Source organism: Lynx canadensis, chromosome A3 (genome assembly GCF_007474595.2).
Source record: "Lynx canadensis isolate LIC74 chromosome A3, mLynCan4.pri.v2, whole genome shotgun sequence".
Lineage (NCBI taxonomy): Eukaryota > Metazoa > Chordata > Mammalia > Carnivora > Felidae > Lynx > Lynx canadensis.
This window is the reverse complement of record NC_044305.1, coordinates 120,967,928-120,990,017: the sequence shown is the minus strand read 5'-3', so window position 1 is coordinate 120,990,017 and position 22,090 is coordinate 120,967,928. Positions and strand designations below refer to the sequence as shown.

At 39.4% G+C, this 22,090-nt stretch overlaps 1 protein-coding gene across 1 annotated transcript in view; it reads left to right on the top strand.

Moving 5' to 3' along the window:
• Positions 1-969: 969 nt before the first annotated feature.
• The window catches only part of FAM228B (family with sequence similarity 228 member B), a 24,301-nt gene continuing 3,180 nt past the window's right edge, over positions 970-22,090 (top strand). Inside the window, 8 exon segments of the mRNA XM_030311551.1 lie at positions 970-1,093; positions 1,898-2,028; positions 4,726-4,794; positions 7,284-7,475; positions 8,097-8,177; positions 12,617-12,704; positions 12,799-12,955; positions 19,483-19,590. Of these exon segments, the coding sequence (XP_030167411.1) occupies positions 1,930-2,028; positions 4,726-4,794; positions 7,284-7,475; positions 8,097-8,177; positions 12,617-12,704; positions 12,799-12,955; positions 19,483-19,590 (794 nt within the window). The 5' untranslated portion in view covers positions 970-1,093; positions 1,898-1,929.

Below are 22,090 nucleotides of genomic sequence, written 5' to 3'. Positions count from 1 at the left end.
ATACACAATGGAGTACTATGTGGCAATGAGAAAGAACGAAATATGGCCCTTTGTAGCAACGTGGATGGAAATGGAGAGTGTGATGCTAAGTGAAATAAGCCATACAGAGAAAGACAGATACCATATGTGTTCACTCTTACGTGGGTCCTGAGAAACTTAACAGGAACCCATGGGGGAGAGCAAGGAAAAAAAAAAAAAAGAGGTTAGAGTGGGAGAGAGCCAAAGCATAAGAGACTCTTAAAAACTGTGAACAAACTGAGGGTTGATGGGGGGTGGGAGGGAGGGGTGAGTGGGTGATGGGTATTGAGGAGGGCACCTTTTGGGATGAGCACTGGGTGTTGTATGGAAACCAATTTGACAATAAATTTCATATATTGAAAAAAAAAACTATAAAAAAATAAAAATAAAAATAAACCCCAAAGCGAAAAACACCTGCGGGATGCACAGCCAATGATCTAAGCAAGGCTGAATGAGGTCAGCTGATCCTGAGTCCTCACATTCTCTTACCGCTCGCAGACCAGCATCAGCGCCAACTATAGGCTCTGATACAGGGGACTGAATAAACCTTTAACGCATTTAAAGCGACATTTCCCGTCTTCATAAGGGAAACCTCCACAAACACTCGTCCTTCTAAGGGATACTTCTGAGGGCAGCGCCCCTTCCCGGTCATCCCTGGGGTGTTTCCTGAAGTGGGACTGGAGGCCAGGAAGGAGGACCACTGTCTAGTCCGGTTGGCCGGGAGACGCCCAGAAGGCTCAGGGGAGCATGGTGAGCCTGGCGGAGGCAGAAGGAACCAAGCACTCAGGGAAAGCCGTCCCGTCAACGGTCGCGGGGGAGGGCGGAGCGGGAAGGCGATGTGCCTCGCTATTGGCTGCGATGCCTGCCCGTCACCGAGAAGGGCTTCGGTTTGGCTCTCTAACCACGACCCGCCCACTAGTGCGGGCACCACAGGTGTCCAGGTTACAAACCCGCGGGACTGGTCTTGAGGAGCGCAGTTGGGTGCGGCCCAGGAGTTCCGGGGCCGCTCTCCAGGCCCTGAGCCCCGCAGAATTCTGACTCGTCGTCGTCTGTCGCGGCACAGGGTCTGCTGGGGGTGCGTCGGGAGACGCTAGACGCGAACGTTCTGCCATTCCGAGGCGACGGGCCCGAGCTGAGAGGGCCGCAGGCTCGGGCGGGCTCACTCTCTCTCCGCAGCCGACGACTGCTGGGCCGTGGGCCTTCGGGCCGGGCCCCCGCGTGCTTCAGGGAGCCGAGGGCCCAGTCAGTCTTGGGGGAGGGAGGAGCTGGGGTATCTGTCGTGGTCTGCAACTCTCCTGCCGGGCCGGGCAGAGCACGCACGCATCTTGCGGACGGGGTGGGAGGGGAGGGATGGGGGTCGTGGGTGCTGTAGGTCTACAGCGGGCGCAAGCCTTAATGATAGCTTCCCCCTCAGATGACAGTCCTTGTGTGTGTATGTGTTGGGGGGAGTGCTTTGGGCGTCCTAGAGCTTGAGGTCACGCAGAGATGGTCTGAAAACCCCTCCTTTCTATAAGCAGTCCTGCTTGTGTGGGCTTCGGTAGCCAGGAACTTGCAACTCTCCGGGTTGGCGGCCCTCGGTCAGGAAAGTGCTGCAGTGCGACCCCTAGAGACCCGGCTGGTAATTGCCACCCCGGCTCCGACGGGCTGTAGGAGGACGTGGGAAGCCTGGAATTACAGGGGGACGCGGGTCAGTCCAGAGAGAACCTCCCCTGCTTAGAAGAGGCTGGGTCTGAAGACATCATCAGAAACTATGGTGAAGGCCTCTGTGTGGGTGGCTACTAATTCAGAATCCGTTCTACACCTGTTCGTAGTGGCCAAGGCTTGTTAATTCAGAGAAAATAGGACTGAAGCCTCATTAATGAATAAGTGAATCTTCTAGTTTTTCTAGGGGCTCCGTTATTTGTGACCACAATGACAAATTTAGACAGTGATGATATGCTAACTGACAAGCTTCATAAGCCCAAGAGCTCGAAAGAATGGTTGGAACCACAGCCACTTCATCTTATGGAGGTAACGGTAGTATGGCATTTTGAAGTTTATATTTGGGCAGTTGCATTGAGATCTGGCTTGTGCTTAACAGTTTTTCTATGTTTTGTATTTAATTTCTGTCCTTTATTATTCCATTTATTCTACTTTGTATTTTCATTTTCTAGTTTCTTAAGGTGGAATCATCGGTAATTGATTATAGGCCTTTACTGTATAACAAAGTTAATAAGTTTCTCCTGAAGCGCTCTTAAAAAAAATAAAAAGTTTATCCATTTTTGAGGGAGAGAGAGCTCACGTGAGCGGGGGAGGGGCAGACACAGAAGGGGAGAGAGACTCTCAAGCAGGCTGAGTCCTGCCAGCACTGAGCTGGACTTGGGGTGCCATCTCATGAACTGTGAGATCATGACCTGAACGGAAATTGAGAGTTCGGTGCTCAACTGACCGAACCACCCAGGCGCCACTCTCCTGAAGTACTCTTGCAAACTGCATCACCTAAATTTATATATGTTGTATTTTGAAAAACGATTGTAATTTCTTTTTTTCTAAACAGCTTTATTAAGGTATAATTGGTACACAATAAACTGCGTATATTTGAAGTGTACAGTTTGAACATTTTTGACACATGTAGCCACACGTGAAACCACCACAATTAAGAGAATGAACGTATTCATTATGCCCCAAATTTCCTCCTCCTGTACCTACCCTCCTTCCTTTGCCTATCCCCAACCAAGGCAATCACTGATGTGCTGTCACTTGGGTTAATTTTGCCCTTAAAAAATTTTATGCAGATGTAATCTTACAGTATGCTTTTTGTCTGGCTGCTTTTACTCAGCATAATTATTTTGCGATTCATCTGTGTTGTGGCATGTATCAGTATTTTATTTACTTATTTGCTAAATGCTGTATAGTTTATCCATCCTGCTGATGGACATTTGGGTTGTTTGCATTTTTTGGCTGTCACAAATAAAGCTGTTAGGAACAATCATGCACATGTCTTTTTATGGACATACACTTTCATTTCTCTTGGGTACGTATCTAGTTGTAGAAGGACTGGGTCATATGGTAAATGAATTTAACTTTTTATGAAAGTGCCAAACTGTTTTCCAAAGGAGTCTGCCTTGTACATACACAGTTCAAGGATCTGCCAGAGATTTGGTCAATTAATTTGTAAAATTTATGGCATCCGCTCTATGACTTTCTCCTTTCAGGTATTTCTCCTTTGACTTTCCAGCTACTCTGGTTTCCCTGAACTCTGTCTTCTAATTCTTGAATTTTGTAAAACTTCATGTTTCAGAGTTTGAGCCCTCTCCTTTAGCTCTGATGGAGGCCTGCTCTTAGACAAAAGTCCATAAAAACTGAAAATTTATCCACTGCCGTTAGTCTCTTTTTCTAATTATTGACTACATTCTTGTTTCTCCCTGTTTTTGGTCAGTCTCCAGTGTCTTCAGATTGTTGTTTTTTCTATTTTTGTCTAGAATATTAATTCAGTACCCATCTTGGTTTTGAGAACAACAGATTTGCCAGGAATAGCAATCCTGTGAGGCAGAAAGAACAAAGAAAGTAAATCTGGAGTTAGATACATTTGAGATTAAATTCTTGTCTGCAGGCAGGATTTTCTAGGCTTCTAGTTGTTGCTTAGCTCCCATGACTCTTAATTTACTTGGGTGTTAACCATCCTTGGGAAGTTAGGTTCTTGGATTTTCAGATTTTACTCATCTGTTTTGAAAACAAGAGTAGTGGAACTGAAAACAGCTATTTCCAATGATAGTTAATTTGAGAATATTTTTTGTGTAATTATGAATGGATTTTAAAGGCCCACCCAAAATGTCTGTCACTTTGGGCAATTAAAAAAAAATTAATCATGTTTCCATTGTGGTAAAATAAATATAGTATCAAAGTTCGCTATTTTTAACCATTTTTAAGTGTACAATTCAATGACATTAATTACAACCTCTTGTATTTCTGGCGGATATTAATTGTGGAAGATTTGTTATAAAAATGGAAAAAAATAATGTTATGGCCTATTTCCTGAAGATTGTGTTGCTTTAAAATCTAAAAATGACTTGTATATAAACAAATTTATTATTAGTATTTGATAGCTATAATGACTAAATGAATTAAAGTAGAATTCACTAATGATTGAATGAATTCAAATAGAGGCCTGATTGTGTTTTAACCCAAAAAGGTGAAAGCCTTTTATGAAATGTGAAAAAAAAGATGAGTTCTGCTTACCATGTGACTCTGGGCAAGTCATTTGTCCATACTGGAATTCAAAATGTCTGTGATTTGAGTTATTTTTTGCCCTTGGATGAGCTATAGCAAATAGCAGAAAGATTCAAATGCTCTTTAAGAGTACTGGATGAGGGGCGCCTGGGTGGCGCAGTCGGTTAAGCGTCCGACTTCAGCCAGGTCACGATCTCGCGGTCCGTGAGTTCGAGCCCCGCGTCAGGCTCTGGGCTGATGGCTCAGAGCCTGGAGCCTGCTTCCGATTCTGTGTCTCCCTCTCTCTCTGCCCCTCCCCCATTCATGCTCTGTCTCTCTCTGTCCCAAAAATAAATAAACGTCGAAAAAAAAAAAAAAAAAGTACTGGATGATATGATTTGAGGTAGAAAAATTGTATTTATGGAGAACTTTCCAGGGAGATGTCTGTGAGTCCAGATAGTATTAATAATTTGATTTTTTTTAAGATTTGATTTTCAAAGTTTCATTCTGTAATTATAGGCATTAGCTAAAGAAGATATTGATGCAGCTATTCAATCAATGTTATATAGAGAAAATCATGTAATTAAGGTAAGAATTGGCTACAGAATGTGTCATGATTAAAAATTAACTTTGTTTTTCCCTTTTAGATGGAAAATAGAATTGAAAACACTCATTAGTGCCTAGGATTAACCTTAAGAGAAATCTGAGATTGTTTTAATTGACTTCCTATCTTTTTATTTGTGGGGATTCTTTCACAGGTACTTTTTTTTAAGTTTATTTATTTATTTTGAGAGAGTGTGGGCAGGGGAGGGGCAGAGGGAGGTAGAGAGAGAGGATCCCACACAGGCTCTGTGCTTAGAGCACAAGATGCAAGGCTTGAACTCATGAACTGTGAGATCATGACCTGAGTTGAAACCAAGAGTCTGATTCTTAATCGACTAAGCCACCCAGATGCCCCTCACAGATACTTTTATATGAGTTTTCCCCTAGTCACTTGTTCTTTCATCTAATGGGGCTTCTGTGGAGTCACTGTGTATTCTTACGAGTTTTAAGAGCTGTTATTGGGACTCACTGACTAATTATTACTCAGGTATGCATAGGTAGAAGAAGGCTTTAACTGTATCAGCATGGGCTTAATTATAAGACAAGATGAATGTCCACGTGTGGTGAGCACTGGAGTGGGTAACAGGAAAAGAGCTATTCGTTAAGAATGATTAAAGTGTGGAGCTCCTGGATAGTTCAATTGGTTAAGCATCGGACTCTTGATCTCAGCTCAGGTCTTGATCTCAGGGTCATGAGTTCAAGCCCTGCATTAGGCTCTGCCCTGGGCATGAAGCCTACTTAAAAAAAAAAAAGGTTGAAGTGTGCTATGACCTGAATCTAAGAAGGGGTATAAGTTAGAGAAGCTCTCAGGGTTCTTGGTTTATTTTTTTTTTCATTTTGAATTTCATGTGGTTGATTGTAGTAATCACATGATTTCATTTGCTAGATGAAAGGTGGATAAGTTTTGGATAAAAAAAGTTTAGTGTATAGCCTAAATCAGTCATTTTCTTTATTTACAGGCTGCTTGCCATTTCATCCAGGTTGTGCTACATTTCTGCCTGTTTACTCTTGTCTTTTTTTTTTCCCAATAGATTTTTCTTCTTCCACATTCTCTCATACTTTCTCTTCCTAGATATCTCCTTATATTTTGAGAGAGAGAGAGAGAGAGAGCAAGCGAGCACGAGTTGGGGAAGGGCAGAGAGGGAGACACATAATCTGAAGTAGGCTCCAGGCTCTGAGCTGTCAGCACAGAGCCTGATGTGGGGCTCGATCTCATGAGCTGTGAAATCATGACCTGAGCCTAAGCTGGATGGTCAACTGCTTGAGTCACCCAGGTGCCCCCTAGGTAACTCCTTTAAGGCCCATCCCAAACGTGTCCCACTGTATGAATAAAAAAAAAAATTAGTCACTTTTTTCCATTGTGGTAAAATATATATAACATAAAATTAGCTATTTTAAACCTTTTTTTTTTTTTATGAGAGAGAGAGAGTGAGCGAGAGTGCACACTTGAGGGGAAGGGGCAGAGGGAGAAGGAAAGAGAATCTTAAGCAGGCTCCACACCCAATGTGGAGCCTGACACAGGACTTGATCTCATGAACTTGAGATCTATGACCTGAGCCAAAATCAAGAGTCAGACACTTAACTGACTGAGCCACCCCGGTGCCCCTTAATCATTTTTAAGTGTACAATTCAGTGACATTAATTATTCACAGGTTGTGCAATCATCATTACTATTTATTTCCAAATAGATGGATGTTGTGAAACCATCACCATTTATTTATCTCTAAAACTTTTCATCACCCCAGCCAAAACTGTATATGCATTAAGTAATGACTTTCCATTCCTCCCTCCCCAGAGGTCCCTCTGGTAACTTCTGGCTTACCATCTGTCTTTATGAATTTGTTTACTCTAGATAATTTCATATAAGTGGAATCCTACAGTATTTGTCCTTTTGTGTCTGGCTTATTTCACTTAGCATATTGTCTTCAAGATTCATCCATGTTGTAGCCTATGTCAGAACTTCATTCCGTTTTATGGCTGTATAATATTGCATTTTGTGTATATACCACATTTTGTTTATACATTCATCTGCTGATGGACACTTGGGTTGTTTTCATCTTTTGGCTATTGTGAATAATGCTGTTACGAACATTGGTATATACATATCTGAGTCTTTGTTTTTAGTTCTTTTATAGATACATGCTTATATCTATATGTATTACAGACAATCTATATGTATTACCTATATGTATATATGTATACATATGTGTATACTATATATACACACACATACATGTTGCTATATTGTCCCTCCTATTTTGTGTATTTGTCTTGTAGTCTATCTCTCTAGGGAGAGTAGGCATGTTGTCTAATTAATCTATATATTCATCATTTCTAGTGTAGTGTGTATCACACAGTAGAAGCCAAATAAATCAGTGAATGACTTTGTGAGTTATTCTTAGGAATATAAATGAAGTTTAAATTTTAGTACAAAATAACTTTAGGATAATTGCCTTTCTGTCATTGTTTAATAGGAACTAGATAAGTATTTACAACATCATGACTTCTTAAATGCAAGAAGAAAAGAGAGGTTATATAAAAGATGGACTGACCACGTGGCAGATCCTCTCCAGAAGAAAATTATAGAAAAAGTTTGTTCACATAAGAATATTAAAAAAAGGAGACAAGAAGAATTAGATGGTTTTTTAAAACATGTAAATAAAAAGGTACTAAGAAGTCATTTGATACTTGTTTCAGTTGGTTTAAAATGGTGATTATAATCATTCAAACAGCTTATCTCTTCCACTGTATATATGTATAACCTCTACTCTGTTAGAGCATATACTATTCCTAAATCTAGGACATGTGGAAAGTATGGAGGGAAGAAGGTTAGGTCTGGATTTAAATGTGTATATTAGAGTTATTATTCTTTGCTTTTCTCATGTAATATTTTTGTATACCAATTAAATTTGGCCTCTAGGTTCAATAAATAGGTATAGTTCTAGAACACAGTTATTTACAAAACTATAAGATATTTCTGTTTTGGCATTTCTAAGAGATCTGAGATGTTGACTACTAAACATTTAAAAACAATTTCCCAAATCTGTTAGTGTTCCAACATTCATTATTAATTATAACAAATTTTAAGTAGATCCCTTCTATCACTATAATATTTATTACTTGGCTACCTTAAGTTTAACTTCAAATTTGGCCTTCCCTTCCATTTTGTATTTGTCATTAATGCCGTTTTGAAGCAGAAGAATGGAATTGTGTGTTTGACTCTTGACTCCTGTTATGCTCAAAGTTGTGTACCTCTTGTTATGTGTAGTTTTATTTCCTTCCTGTAGGGAAATGCATTTATAGAGCATTATGATCCGAAAGAGTATGATCCTTTTTATATGAACAAAGAGGACCCGAATTTTCTGAAGGTACGATAGACTTCTAATTTTTGATATTATGTGGTTGGTTTTTTTGAGCAGCCCTAATGTATGGGTAGTCCTTTAGTGATTCCCCAGGAATGCAGTAGCATCTTTTTTTTTTTTTTTTTTTGAGAGATCGTGAGTGGGGGAAGGGCAGAGAGAGGGGGACAGAGGATCAAAAGCAGGCTCTGTGCTAACAGCAGCCAGCCTGATGTGGGGCTCAAACCCATGAACTGACCTGTGAGATCATGACCTGAGCTGAAGTTGGAGGCTCAACTGACTGAGCCACCTAGGTGCCCCAGAATACAGTAACATCTTAAGAATTGTTACCCATCTCCATATCTTAGGAAGAAAAAACCCCGAAGTCCAGGGGTGCCTTGGTGACTCTTGACTTTGGCTCAGGTCATGATCTCACAGTTGGTGAGATTGAACCTGCATCAAGCTCTGTGCTGACGGTGCGGAAACTGCTTGGGATTCTTTCTCCCTCTCTCTCTGCCCCTTACCCACTCACTCATGCTCTCTTTCAAAATAAATAAACTAAAAAAAAAAAAAAAACAAATCAAAAAACAACAAAGTCCAAAGTAAATTAAACAAAGAAAATATTATATAATACTCGGATGATAGGTAACATTTAAAATTTTCAAAGACTCTAAAAAGTTTGTTACAAATGTAATACATTTTCATGATAAATGAACAGAATTGATACTTAAATAAAACCACTCACAATTCCATTACCCAGAATGAACTCATTAACACTTCCCTGTATATCATTTTGGATATCCAAGGTTTCTTTGTAAAATAGATTTATTTTACAAAAATGGAGTAACACACATTAGGTTCATACCCTGCATTTTTTTCCTCAATAGGTTTGTGTGTGTGTGTGCGTGTGTGTGTGTGTTTTAAAGAGAGAAAGATTGGGACGACTGGGTGGTTCAGTCATTAAGCGTCCAACTTCGGCTCAGGTCATTTCAAGGTTAGTGGGTTCAAGCCCTGCGTTAGGCTCTGTGCTGGCAGCTCAGAGCCTGGAGCCTGCTTCAGATTCTGTCTCCCTCTCTCTCTGCCCCTCCCCCACTCATGCTTTGTCTGTCTGTCTCTCTCTCAAAAATAAGTAAACATTAAAATTTCAAGAGAGAACTATAGCATGAGTAGGGGAGAGGGGCAGAGGGAGAGACAATCTCAGGCATGCTGTATGTTCAGTGTGGAGTCTGACACGGGACTCAGCCCCATGACCCCAGCCGAAATTAAGAGTTGGTTGCTCAACTGACTGAACCACCCAGATGCTCCCCTTTTTTTTCTCAATAGTTTTATGATTTGCTCTTTCTTTGTCAATAAATGTAAATACATAATTTTAATCATTGCATAGTATTCTATTAATAATAACTGCTAACTTACACTGAGGGCTTAACCAAATGTTAGGACTTTTTTTTTCCCCCATCTTTACTACTCCCACATGAAGTAATTTGCAGATGAGGCAAGTGAGACACAGACTGGTTAAGTTACTTTTCACAATCACACAGCTGTAAATAGCAGAACATATATGGTGTTTCTAACCATATGTGGTATCTTGCTATACCACCATTTTTTAAAAACATATTCCCTGTTTTGAACATTTAGATTGTTTTGGACATATTATTGTTATAAATGACATGATGAACTTCCCTGTAACTGTTTAATTTTTTCCTTAGGGTAACTTGCTAGAAGTAGAATTGCTAAGTTAAAGGTTATGCATGATTTTGATTCATATTGCCAAATCATCTTCCAGAATAATTGTATAAATTTATACCCCTACCAGAGTCCATTTTCCCACACTTTTGCTAATAGTGGATATTCTTTCTTTTTTTTTAAGTTTATTTATTTTGAGAGAGAGAAATCACAAGTGGGGAAGGGGCAGAGAGAGGGGGAGAGAGAGAGAGAGAGAGAGAGAGAGAGAGAGAGAGAGAGAGAGAATCCCAAGCAGGCTTCTCATAACCAGTGCAGAGCCTGGTGCGGGACTTGAACTCATGAACTGCGAGATCATGACCTGGGCTGAAATAGGACATTTAACCACCTGAGCCACCCAGGCAGCCTGCTAATAGTGGATATTATTAAACAAAATTAAAATCCTTGAGTCATTGCCATTTTATTTTTTTAAATGTTTATTTTTGAGAGAGAGTGAGTGGGAGAGGGGCAGAAAGAGAGAAGACAGAGAAACCCAAGCGGGCTCCACACTGTCAGTGCAAATCCTGATGTGGGGCTTGAACTCACAAACCGTGAGATCCTGAGCTGAGCCAAATCAAGAATCGAATATCTAACCAACTGAACCACCCAGGCACCTGAGTCATAGACATTTTAAACTGTTGGCATTTGCAGGCAAAGCAGATTTTTGTTTTTTGTTTTTTGCCAAATTGGGGTGTGTGCATGTGCCATTGTCCCTATTTTAATAGGTAGGAGTTAAACTGAGAGTTTAAAGTTAGAGCCTTAGTTTACTAACTAGTATAATAACTAGTTAAGGGACAGAACTGGGATTTGAAACTATATCTTTTTGGTATCAAAATTCAAGTTCTTTTGCCATTCTTTTTTTTCTTTTTTTAATTTAAAAAATTTTTTTAATTTTAAAAATTAAAAAAAATTTTTTAAATTTACATCCAAATTAGTATATAGTGCAACAATGATTTCAGGAGTAGATTCCTTAGTGCCCCTTACCCATTTAGCCCATCCCCCCTCCCACAACCCCTCCCATAACCCTCTGTTGTCCATGTTTATGAGTCTCTTCTGTTTTGTCCCCCTCCCTGTTTTTATATTATTTTTGTTTCCCTTCCCTTATGTTTATCTGTTTTGTCTCTTAAAGTCCTCATATGAGTGAAGTCGTATGATTTTTGTCTTTCTCTGATTAATTTCACTTAGCATAATACCCTCCAGTTCCATCCACATAGTTGCAAATAGCAAGATTTCATTCTTTTTGATTGCTGAGTAATACTCCATTGTGTGTGTGTGTGTGTCTGTGTGTGTGTGTCTGTGTCTGTGTGTATACACACCACATCTTTATCCATTCATCCATTGATGGACATTTGGGCTCTTTCCATACTTTGGCTATTGTTGATAGTGCTGCTATAAACATGGAGGTGCATGTGTCCCTTCGAAACAGCACACCTGTATCCCTTGGATAAATGCCTAGTAGTGCAATTGCTGGGTAGTAGGGTAGTTCTGTTTTCCGTTTTTTGAGGAAACTCAATACTGTTTTCCAGAGTGGCTGCACCAGCTTGCATTCCCAGCCATTCTGCTTTTATAAATGAACCTGATAGGTGACCTCTTAAGTGGAACACTTTGAGGTTATAACAGCAGTTCTCAGAGTGAGGTACATAGATCTTTGAGAGCCCTGAAACCCTTTTAAGGGACCTATTAGGCCAATTGTTTCATAATAGTGCCAAATATTATTTACCTTTTTTATAGTGTTGACATTGACTCTAATTGTGCAAAAGCAATGGTGGGTAAAGCTGTTGGTACTTAGAACAACTTAAATCAGTGTCACCAAATCATACCAGTCATTATTCTTCATTGCCATGTACTCACATTTAAAAAATTGCAATTTCACTTAAGGATGTCCTTGACCAAACACTAAAAATTATTAATTTTATTAAATCTTGCTCACATCTAAGTACACATCTTTTTAAATATGGTAAATATGGAAACAGTACTTCTGCCTACTGAAATGCAGCATGATTGCTTGAATTGTCAACTATACTGGTTGATTTTTTTTTTCATGGTACATTTTTTTTTAAAGAATGATTTATAAATTGTAGTTATTAAGTGTTGGATATTTGGCAGACATTTTTTGGAAAAGTAATGAAGTCACTTCAAGAAAAATAACTGACAGTGTTTGTTGCCAATGATAAAATGTGAGCTTTCAAGCAAAAAACTGAATTTTGGAAAAATATTCAGCATCATGAGTGTTACAGCTTTCTGCTACTCTTAGAATTTTCTGATGAGATTGATAATGATGTTAATGACTGTGATTATAGCATAATGAAATGTATTGACAATTTGGAAGATCTCACGTAACTCAGTGATATAATTTCTTCCAAATAATCCATGACATGGATAAAAGATCCATTCAAAGCTCAAGATAGACCAATGGGTTTTTATGTAACTGAGGTTGAATAATTTATTGACATAGTTTCACATTCCATGTCATAACTTTTAAGAAACTACAACTTATTGAATTTGGGTATAGTGTCTAAGAAGAATATCCACAATAATCTGAAAAAACCATTAACACAAGAGCTAACCATGACTGGTGGGCCTTGCAAAGAGATGTATTGGAGTGCTCCCATCTCTTTGTAAATGGATAAACTGAAGTAGTTTGTAGATACTATATTCTTGATTTTTTCAGGCTTAGGTGTCATACACAGATGATTAGGATACACTGAAAAAGACGCAATCCTGCCCTTAAACACTTGCTTTTCTTGTAGGTTACCATTCCACCATTTCGTGATCCTTTGAAAAAGGCACAATATGACAAAGATGATGATAAAAGAACTCTTCTTCAGTGTGAGACTGGTACTTAGTGCCTAATTGTTACGTGATTTCATAACCCAGAAGCAATGGGAGTTGCATTTAAGTGTGCTGATTTAGGTTACTAATCTTCCTACAGGCAAAATATGTACAATGAAAGAATTTAAAGAGGTTGAGAAGACCAAACTGCATTCCAGGTTTCCAAGAATTTCTAATTCAAGGCACTTTATGACTCCAAATAAATGGCTTATGCTGCCTACAACCTACATAGAAAGTGAATTTTGTAAAAGGAGCAGGTAATGGTTAATAGAAATTATTGAACCTCTTGGAATTTGAAAACTGGAGACAGTGGTATAAATTTTGTCATAATTATGATTTTTTTTTAATTTCATTTTTCAATGAGGAATCCATAATTCTTTGTTCCTCTTTGTGATGTTTCTTTTCTCTTGGGCACTTTCAAGATTTTCTCTGCTTTTCATTAGCTAGGTTATGTCGTCTTTATTTTCCTTTCTTTCTATTTATCCTACTTAGGGTTCTTTGAGATTCTTGTATCTGTGGTTTGACATCTTTCATTATTTGGAAATTTTGAGGCCATTATCACTTGAAATATTTCTTATGCCCCATTCTTTGTTTTTCTTTTCCTTCTGAGACTCCTTATATGTATGTTACACCATTTGATATTGTCTCATAGCTCCATAGTTCTTTGTTTTTTGTGTTAAAAATTTTTTTTTCCTAGTTGTATTTCAGTTGGACAATGTCTACTAACCCATCTTTTTTTTTTTTTTCTACTACCCTATCTTTAAGTTCACTGAGCCTTTCCTCAGCCATGCCTCATTTGTTGATCAGCTCATCAGAGGAATCCTTGGTCTCTGTTATGATTTTTATTTTTAACATTTCCATTTGATTTTTAAAAAATAGTTTTAATTTCTCCTGAAATTTGCCATCTGTTTATATATGTTCACCTTTCCACTAGATGCTTTAACATATTAATCATAGTTATTTTAAATTTTTTTTTTCAACGTTTATTTATTTTTGGGACAGAGAGAGCATGAACGGGGGAGGGGCAGAGAGAGAGGGAGACACAGAATCGGAAACAGGCTCCAGGCTCTGAGCCATCAGCCCAGAGCCCGACGCGGGGCTCGAACTCACGGACCGCGAGATCGTGACCTGGCTGAAGTTGGACGCTTAACCGACTGCGCCACCCAGGCGCCCCTAATCATAGTTATTTTAAATTCTTTATCTGATAGTTCCCATGGTAGGGGGGAGGGGTCATTTCTCAATCTGGTTCTGTTGATTGCTTTCACTCTTGACAATGGGTTATTTTGTCTTGCCCCTCTCCCCAATATCTTGTAATGTTTTATTAAATGCTCGATATTTGAGGTTATTGTGTCTTGCCTTTTTTTTTTCTTTGCATGTCTTGTTATTTTTGATTGAATGCCAGGCATTAGAGGTAGACCAGTATAGACGGAGTATGTCTAGAAAACGGATATGCTTTTTCTTCTGTCAACCATTAGTGTGGAGAATTGGGCTTATCTAGTCAGAAGTTGAGCTGGGTTTAGGTATTATTGCTATTGTTACCTTTAGTGCACCTTAGGCTTCAAATACCTCTAGTGGTGAGCTGCTGTTACCTTGTGCTTAGGGTGGGGGCTGGTAGGCCAGAAGGGTTTTCTGAAGTGTTCCTGCTCCCTCTTCATTTTTTGGCTATCTCTGCAAGCCTGCATCACAGAGGTGTGTGTGAGAGGTGTGGGGTGAGTCTCTCTGTGTTCTTGCTTCATCCCCAGAAGTACACTGCTATTGCTTGTTGCTTATTGCTAGGCTCATAGTGGCAGCAGAGGAATTTTTCTGTTTTCTTGTCCTCAGTTTTAGGCATGTTCTATGTGGTTGGGCCTCAGGAGCAGCATGTTCTTAGAGTTCCTTCCCCTTCTCTCTGTGGCAGTCAAACTACCTTGTGTGGTTGTTCTTGGGTAATAGTTTCCTGCCCCTCTGCCAATAGTAGCAGATCTCTGCTTGGTATAGGTATAGGATTCTGGACTGAAAGCTGTTTCTTGTCCCTCCTCCTGGGACAGAGGGTTTTTGCTTCTGTCCTTATCCTAGTAGCAGTGGATCCTTGCCTTGCTCCTGGGTGTACCCCTCTTATTCCTCCTCCATAGGCAGGCAGGTTTTGCTTTTCTCTCCCAGAAGCAGTATATCTTTGCTTGTTGTTCTGGAGGGGGGTGGGAAGAATTACTTGCCTCTTTCCAGCAGCTTAAGGCTTTTGCTTTATAGTAGGGAAGGATCCAAGGAAGGGGGTAGGGCATTGCGCTTGTTTACCTGAAGCTCTTGATCTCTTCCTATACTTCTTTGCCACTGATGGTGCCTTTCTCTGGTGTTCTGCTCTGTGCCCGTTCTTTTTTTGAGGAAAACACTGTTCCCAAGACTTTGTTAAATGCTACTTTAACACTTCCTCTGTGAAATATTTCCAGTTCACCTCCTTATACTGGGCAGTCTGGTCCAGGCCCTCTTTTGTCCCACCAGTTGGCATACGTGTATTTTTTCACTTATCACACAGTTTGCAACTGTCTGCTTATCTGTGAAGTGAATGAGTATATGACCAGTCACTGGTTAAGTCTGTGAAACTAGGTTGGAGCAATTTTGTGAAAAGCCTTCAATACCAGCTTAAAATTGGGATTTTATCATGTAGGGATTGGGGAGTCATTGACGACAGCATGAAATCCTGGAAACTTTAATCTGGCATATGATGTATATGATAGATTGGAGATAAGATAGGACAAGAAGCTGGAGATTGTTGAAGTTTTATAAGGATCTGTCTTCTGTTGATAAAGGCCTCAGGATGTGGCAAAAGGAATTGAAATGAAGAGACTGATGTGATGAAACAAAGGAATTTTAGATTTTGTTGGCCAGATTTGGAAGGCCAGGGAAAAGAGTCAGAGAGGAATTCAGATTTGAGATTTATCTTATATATTAGTCTCCTAAGGCATTTGTAACAAAGTGGTACACACTGTGTGGCTTAAAACAACAGAAATTTATTCTCTCATAGTTCTGGAGGCTGGAACTATAAAATCAAGATGTCAGCAGGACCGTTCCCTCTATGAAGGCTCTAGGGGAGGCTCCTTCCTTGCCTCCTTTCTAGCTGCTGGTGGGTGCTGGCAATCTTTTTAGTTGGTTTACATACAGCCTTAACACTCTAATGTCTGCCTCCATGGTCATATGGTCTTCCCTCTGTGTCTGCATCCAGTTTCCCTCTTATAACATCTGACACTGGATTAGAGCCCACCCTAATCCATCATGACCTCATTTTAACTTGATTACATCTACAAAGACCTTATTTCCAAACAAGGTCACATTCACAGAGATGAGAGTTTAGGATTTGAATATATCTTTTCTGGGGGACACAGTTCAACTCCTATATCAAATTAATTCAATCAAAGTATCATGCGTTGAGTTGTAATTGCTTTAAATAACTTAGAGAAGATAGCCATTTAAAATAGATAATTCCAGGGGCGCCTGGGTGGCGCAGTCGATTAAGCGTCCGACTTCAGCCAGGTCACGATCTCGCGGTCCGTGAGTTCGAGCCCCGCGTCGGGCTCTGGGCTGATGGCTCAGAGCCTGGAGCCTGTTTCCGATTCTGTGTCTCCCTCTCTCTCTACCTCTCCCCCGTTCATGCTCTGTCTCTCTCTGTCCCAAAAATAAATAAAAAACGTTGAAAAAAAATTAAAAAAAAAATAAAATAGATAATTCCATTACAATGTGGCAAATGTGATAATACTGATATGCACAGGTTATTATGGAAGCACAGAGGAAGGACACTTAACCCAGCCTAGTAGAAAATATAACAGTGGGATCTTGGATAGAAATAAAATAACGAAGAGGAGCATCAGTTTCTTGGGACTGAAATCATTCAATGTTTGTCTTATATAATTATATTAATTAAAAAAAATGATGTCTAGTTTGGGTGAATCCAAGACTTAGCAGACATATCTGTAGGAAAATCAATATGGGAGACCGCTGTATACAGGAGGGACTCCTCCATAGAGGAGGGTTGCCATTCTGTCTTCCATTTTATTTATTTATTTATTTATTAAGTTTATTTATTTTGAGAGAGAAACAGAGCGAGCAGGGGAAGGGTAGAGAGAAAGGGAGAGAGAGAGAATCCCAAGCAGCCTCCACACTGTCAGTGCAGAGCCCAATGTGGACTTGAACTCACAAACCATGAGTTCCTCACCTGAGCTGAAACCAAAAGTCGGTTGCTTAACTGACTTGAGACGCCCAGGGCCTCCCTGTCTTCCATTTTATACTGTAATAGTGAAGACATTTTCTCCCTGAAATTCAGCCTTTAATATTCAATTTTAGTGTAGCTTAAATATCTTTATTTTATTCTCATTCTTTAAAGACAGTTTGCATTGTAGGTTGATAACTTATTTTATCTGAATGCTCTAAAGATATAATTCTCTTGCTTTTGGTTTCTATTGTTTATGAGAAGTCTGCTGTCATTCTGGTTTTTGTCCTTTCTCCGTGGCTGCTTATAAAATCTTTGTCTTTAGTGTTCGGCACTCTTGCTACAGGTGTCTAGGTACGGATTTCTTTTTATTTAACCTACTGGTATATATTGTGCTTTCTGGATCTCTGTATTCATGTTTTTCATCAGTCAGGAAAATTCACAGCAATGATCTCTTTATTGTTTTTTTTTTATTCTTTCCCTTTTTCTTCTGGATTCAGACATATATTAGACCTTTTTATATCTTAATATCTTTAATTTGTCTTTCATATTTTCCATCTTCTTAGAATGGAATATGTTTTGAATATGTTTTCCAGTTTACTAATTCTTTCCTCACTGTGCTCAATATTAGCATTTAAATTTCTTAAATTTCCTCCTTCCAATATGCTTCTTCATTTCTGATAGACTCTTAACTGTTTTCTTATATTGGTGATTGGATCATTTCTTTCTTTAAAATACATTGGTATATACTACATTCTACATTTGATAATTCCAAATTCTGTATTCCTTGAAGAAGCTAAATCTATTGTTTTCTCTGCTAATTCTCAATTATAATGGTTTATTTTCTTGTATGCTTTGCTTAGTGAATTTTATTTATGATTTAATGACATGATTTGAACTTTGGGTATCCTATTGGCCCAGTCTAGGGGAAGATTTGTTTCTGTTTCTGCCTCTGCTTGTAGCTAGGATACCATTAACCTGGGCCTACTTAAGCTCCCTTAAAAGTCTATGCTTAGTGTGATAGTCTCAAGTTTGGTGTCCTCACATTATAGCTGGTACATGGCTTAGTATCAAGTTAACTCTGTTATTGGCATCTGCCTTCAGGTGTGTTCTACTTGCTCTTGCTGCCCACCACTATAGATGGACCCAGCTTCCCACATTTCTGGGCTCTACTGTGTGTGTGTGTGTTAAGATGACTTTTTTTTCCCCTTTAATATCTCTTGTGAGATAGTGATGCCTCAAAGAATGAGTGGGTTCCCTCTAAGCTGTGAATTTCAAACTGGCATAGACAGTGCGGGTTTCTATAGACTTTCTAAGGTATTCACAGATAGTTTTAAGGAACTCAATTTTCCTGATTCTGAAGTCTATATGTACTCTTTTTAAAAATTGATCTGCCTGGGAACAAGCCTGCATTCACATCACATCTTAACTCACTTTTTAAAAGAAAGTCATACCTTTCAACCTGGGTGTAAAAAATTCCAGGGTGTCAAATAAAGGGATAAATAAAAATACTGTCTTTATTTGTTTTTTTTTTATTTGTTATTAAAAAAAAATTTTTTTTTAACGTTTATTTTTGAGACAGAGAGAGACAGAGCATGAACGGGGGAGGGTGAGAGAGAGAGGGAGACACAGAATCTGAAACAGGCTCCAGGCTCTGAGCTGTCAGCACAGAGCCCGAAGTGGGGCTCGAACTCACGGACCACAAGATCATGACCTGAGCTGAAGTTGGCCACTTAACCAACTGAGCCACCCAGGCGCCCCTAAAAATACTGTCTTTAAAGAGAATTCCTTTAATGATGAAGCAAGGAAATTCAACCCATAGGTCTTTCTGTATTTCCCTGTCATGTATATTTTATTTTACTTTAATTAGTTGATTGATGATTGATAGATTTAAAGACTTGCCTTAGAATCAGGGTACTTGGTCTGTGTTGGGTTGCTCTGAATTTGGAATAAAGTCCTATAATTTAGTGATACTTCTTATGAATATAACTGGAATGTTTTGTGGAACTGATAAAATTTTCAAAGTACATTGGCTATAATGCTCATCTAACAGTTTTATGTGATTACTTTCAGATTTGGTGTGCTTTATTAATATGTTGGTTAAAATCCATTTTATCAAATTATATCCTTAAAGTTCCATAGTAAGACCAACAACACTCATCTTATCCCAAATCTGTTTGAAACAAGAGTTACAAGAGAAATGAGAAACAAAGTTACTTAAACTTACAGTGAAAAATTTTAGGTGTGTCAGTTTTTTTTTTTAATTTTTTTTCAATGTTTATTTATTTTTGAGACAGAGAGAGACACAGCATGAGCAGGGAAGGGGCAGAGAGAGAGGGAGACACAGAATGGGAAGCAGGCTCCAGGCTCTGAGCCCAACGCGGGGCTCGAATTCACGAACTGTGAGATCGTGACCTGAGCCAAAGTCGGACGCTTAACCGACGGAACCACCCAGGTGCCCCTAGGTGTGTCAGTTTTAAAATGTGCAAGGTGGTGTGTGGTGTTTCAAACTTCTTTTAAGGAGTATATAAACAAAACTCTTTAAGATCACTGTTTCGTTTTCAAAATATCCTTCAAAACATCCTCACACATGTTATCTTGTTAAAGGTTAAAAGTGAAAGTGAATTTTAACAATGGTAATTTTGATTTGAAACCCGTGGCAAGAACTCCTTATCCCCTGGAATCTCAAGAAGCAGGAAAAGCACTCATTTACAAGTAAGTCTGGCATTCCATGGCTTTACTGTTTTTTCATTAAAGACGCCTGGCTGTGTTTCCACTCCCACCATCCTTTCAAGTTCTTGGAGCAGTGCTGAGGCATACACCGGGCTCTTGTAGTGTGACATCAGGCATCTCCCACCTCTGTGTCTGGGTGAGGTGGCAACTTTCCTCAACTTCTTCTGGTCTTAAAGAACAAACTGCTGGGGCACCTGGGTGGCTTAGTTGGTTAAGCATCCGACTCTGGATTTCGGCTGAGGTCATGATCTCACAGTTCACGAGTTCAAGTCCCACATCGGGCTCTGTGTTGACAGCATGGCATCTGCTTCAGATTCTCTCTCCCCTCTCTCTCTGCCCCTACCCCACTTGCACATGCACATGCTCTCTCTCTCTCTCAAAACAAGCAAAAAACCCCACAAGCTGCTGATACATTCAGAAATAACAAGCACAGACAGAAAATAAATTGTTAAAATTAAAAGTTAGGAGCTATTTCATTGGAGTTGGAGCCGTAAAAATGGAATTTTGGACTACTTTTGTTGGATAGTAGGTATAGTCGGAGTGAAGAGATGTTATAAGCAGAGTGGTGGTCCTTACTCTTGTGTGTGTGACTGAGGGAATCATCTCAATTAACTAGTTATGGAATTAAAGTAAGAGATCTCTCTATATAGTTACATAATGTGTTTAACTATCTGATTAAAACTAATGAGAACCCTCAGATGTTGCTGCAGGGAATGTGAAATGGTCCAGTCACTTTGGAAAATAGTTTGGCAGTTTCTCAAAATGTGAAACATTAAGCAATTCAGCTCCTACCCAGGAGAAATGAAAACATATGTCCATAAAGACTTATACATGAATTCACAATAGCCAAGAAGTGGAAATAACCCAAATATTCATCAGCTGGTAGATGGATAAGCAAAATGTGGTATATCTATACATGGATTATTTGGTGGTTAAAAGGAAAGAAGTGCTGATACATGTTACTAAATGGATGAACTTCAAAACCATTTTACTCAGTGAAAGAGGACAATCACAAAAGAGCACATATTGCATGCTTGTATTTATATGAAATGTTCAGAAAGGCAGATCTATAGAGACAGAAGTAGATTGTTGTTGAGCTAGGGCTAGGGTTGGGAAATGGAGACTGACTGTAAATGAGCATGAGGTTTTTAGACTGATAGAAATGTTCCAAAATTAGATTATGGTGATGGTTGCACAACTCTGTAAATATACTAAAAGTCATTGATTTGAATCACTTAAAATGAATGAATTTTATGATGTGTAAGTTACACCTCAGTAACACTGTTGATGATAATAAAACAAGAACCTGGAGTGCCTGGGTAGCCTAGCTGGTTGTGTCTGACTCTTGATTTTGGCTCAGGTCATGATCCCAGGGTTGTGGGATTGAGCCCTGTGCCAGGGTCCACACTGAGCGTGGAGCCTGCGTAAGATTTTCTTCCTCTCTCTCTGCCCTTCCCCTGCTTACACAAGTGTGCTTGCACATGGTCTCTCTCTCTCTCTCTCTCTCAAACAAAACAAAAAAACCCTAGCAAAGCAGAAGAAAAATGAGCTTGTGTAATATTCTCTAGGATGTTGGTGTACAATTCTCTGTCCCTAAAAAGCCCCAAAGTAAGCTGCAGTATTCTTTCCTTTTTCTGAATAGGCTCAGAATTTGATAAACAAATGCAGTATGGCAGAAGGCACAGGGCTTTTAGAGATGTTTGATGCTGGCATGGGCAGCAGAGAGAATGACTAACTGTAGAAACCGATGACTTTAGAGATGGAGCTGGCCGTCGTTCTAGAGGTGTGGCTTAATTATTGGCTGCCTTTTGAATGGGAGCTGAAATTAAGGAATAATAGAAAGTATTGACGCTAAGCCTTATTCACTTGGTAGCTAAAGGCCTTAAAATGGAATATGTCAGAAACACTCTTGTATACTCGGTTTCAATAGAGTAAGTTTCTGTATAATCCCTAACTGCCACAGTCTCATGCATACCTGTTTGGGTCAGGTTTTAGGACAGTAAACATTTAAATCCTATTTAATTTCTATATATAATGTAAAAGGAGGGGTTTTGTCCTCAAATATCTCTTCTAGCAGAGTGGGATCCAGATCTGAAAGAGAATATTGCAAGTTGGAGTACCTGGGGGCCGATATTTTAGACTACTTAAGTCTATGAGTTCCCCTTGGAAAAAGGAGGTGGAAGATTAGATTCTGGTCTGTGAATTAGGGAAATATCCCAATTATGACATCAGGGAGGCATATTTGTTTTTGGCAAGTTAGACCTTCCTTGGGAAGACACAGTGGACAGCTCTTTGAGGGGGTCATTGACCCTGAAAGAGCCTCACTCAGCTGTTTGATTAAGCAGCAAAGAGATTTCAAATGAAACTATTATTAGAGTAAGGTAATGCTATTTATTTGGGTTTCTTTTTCATAAAAATGTGTAGATTCAAATAGAACTTACCAACTTCAGGGGCGCCTGGGTGGCTCAGTCGGTTAGGCGAC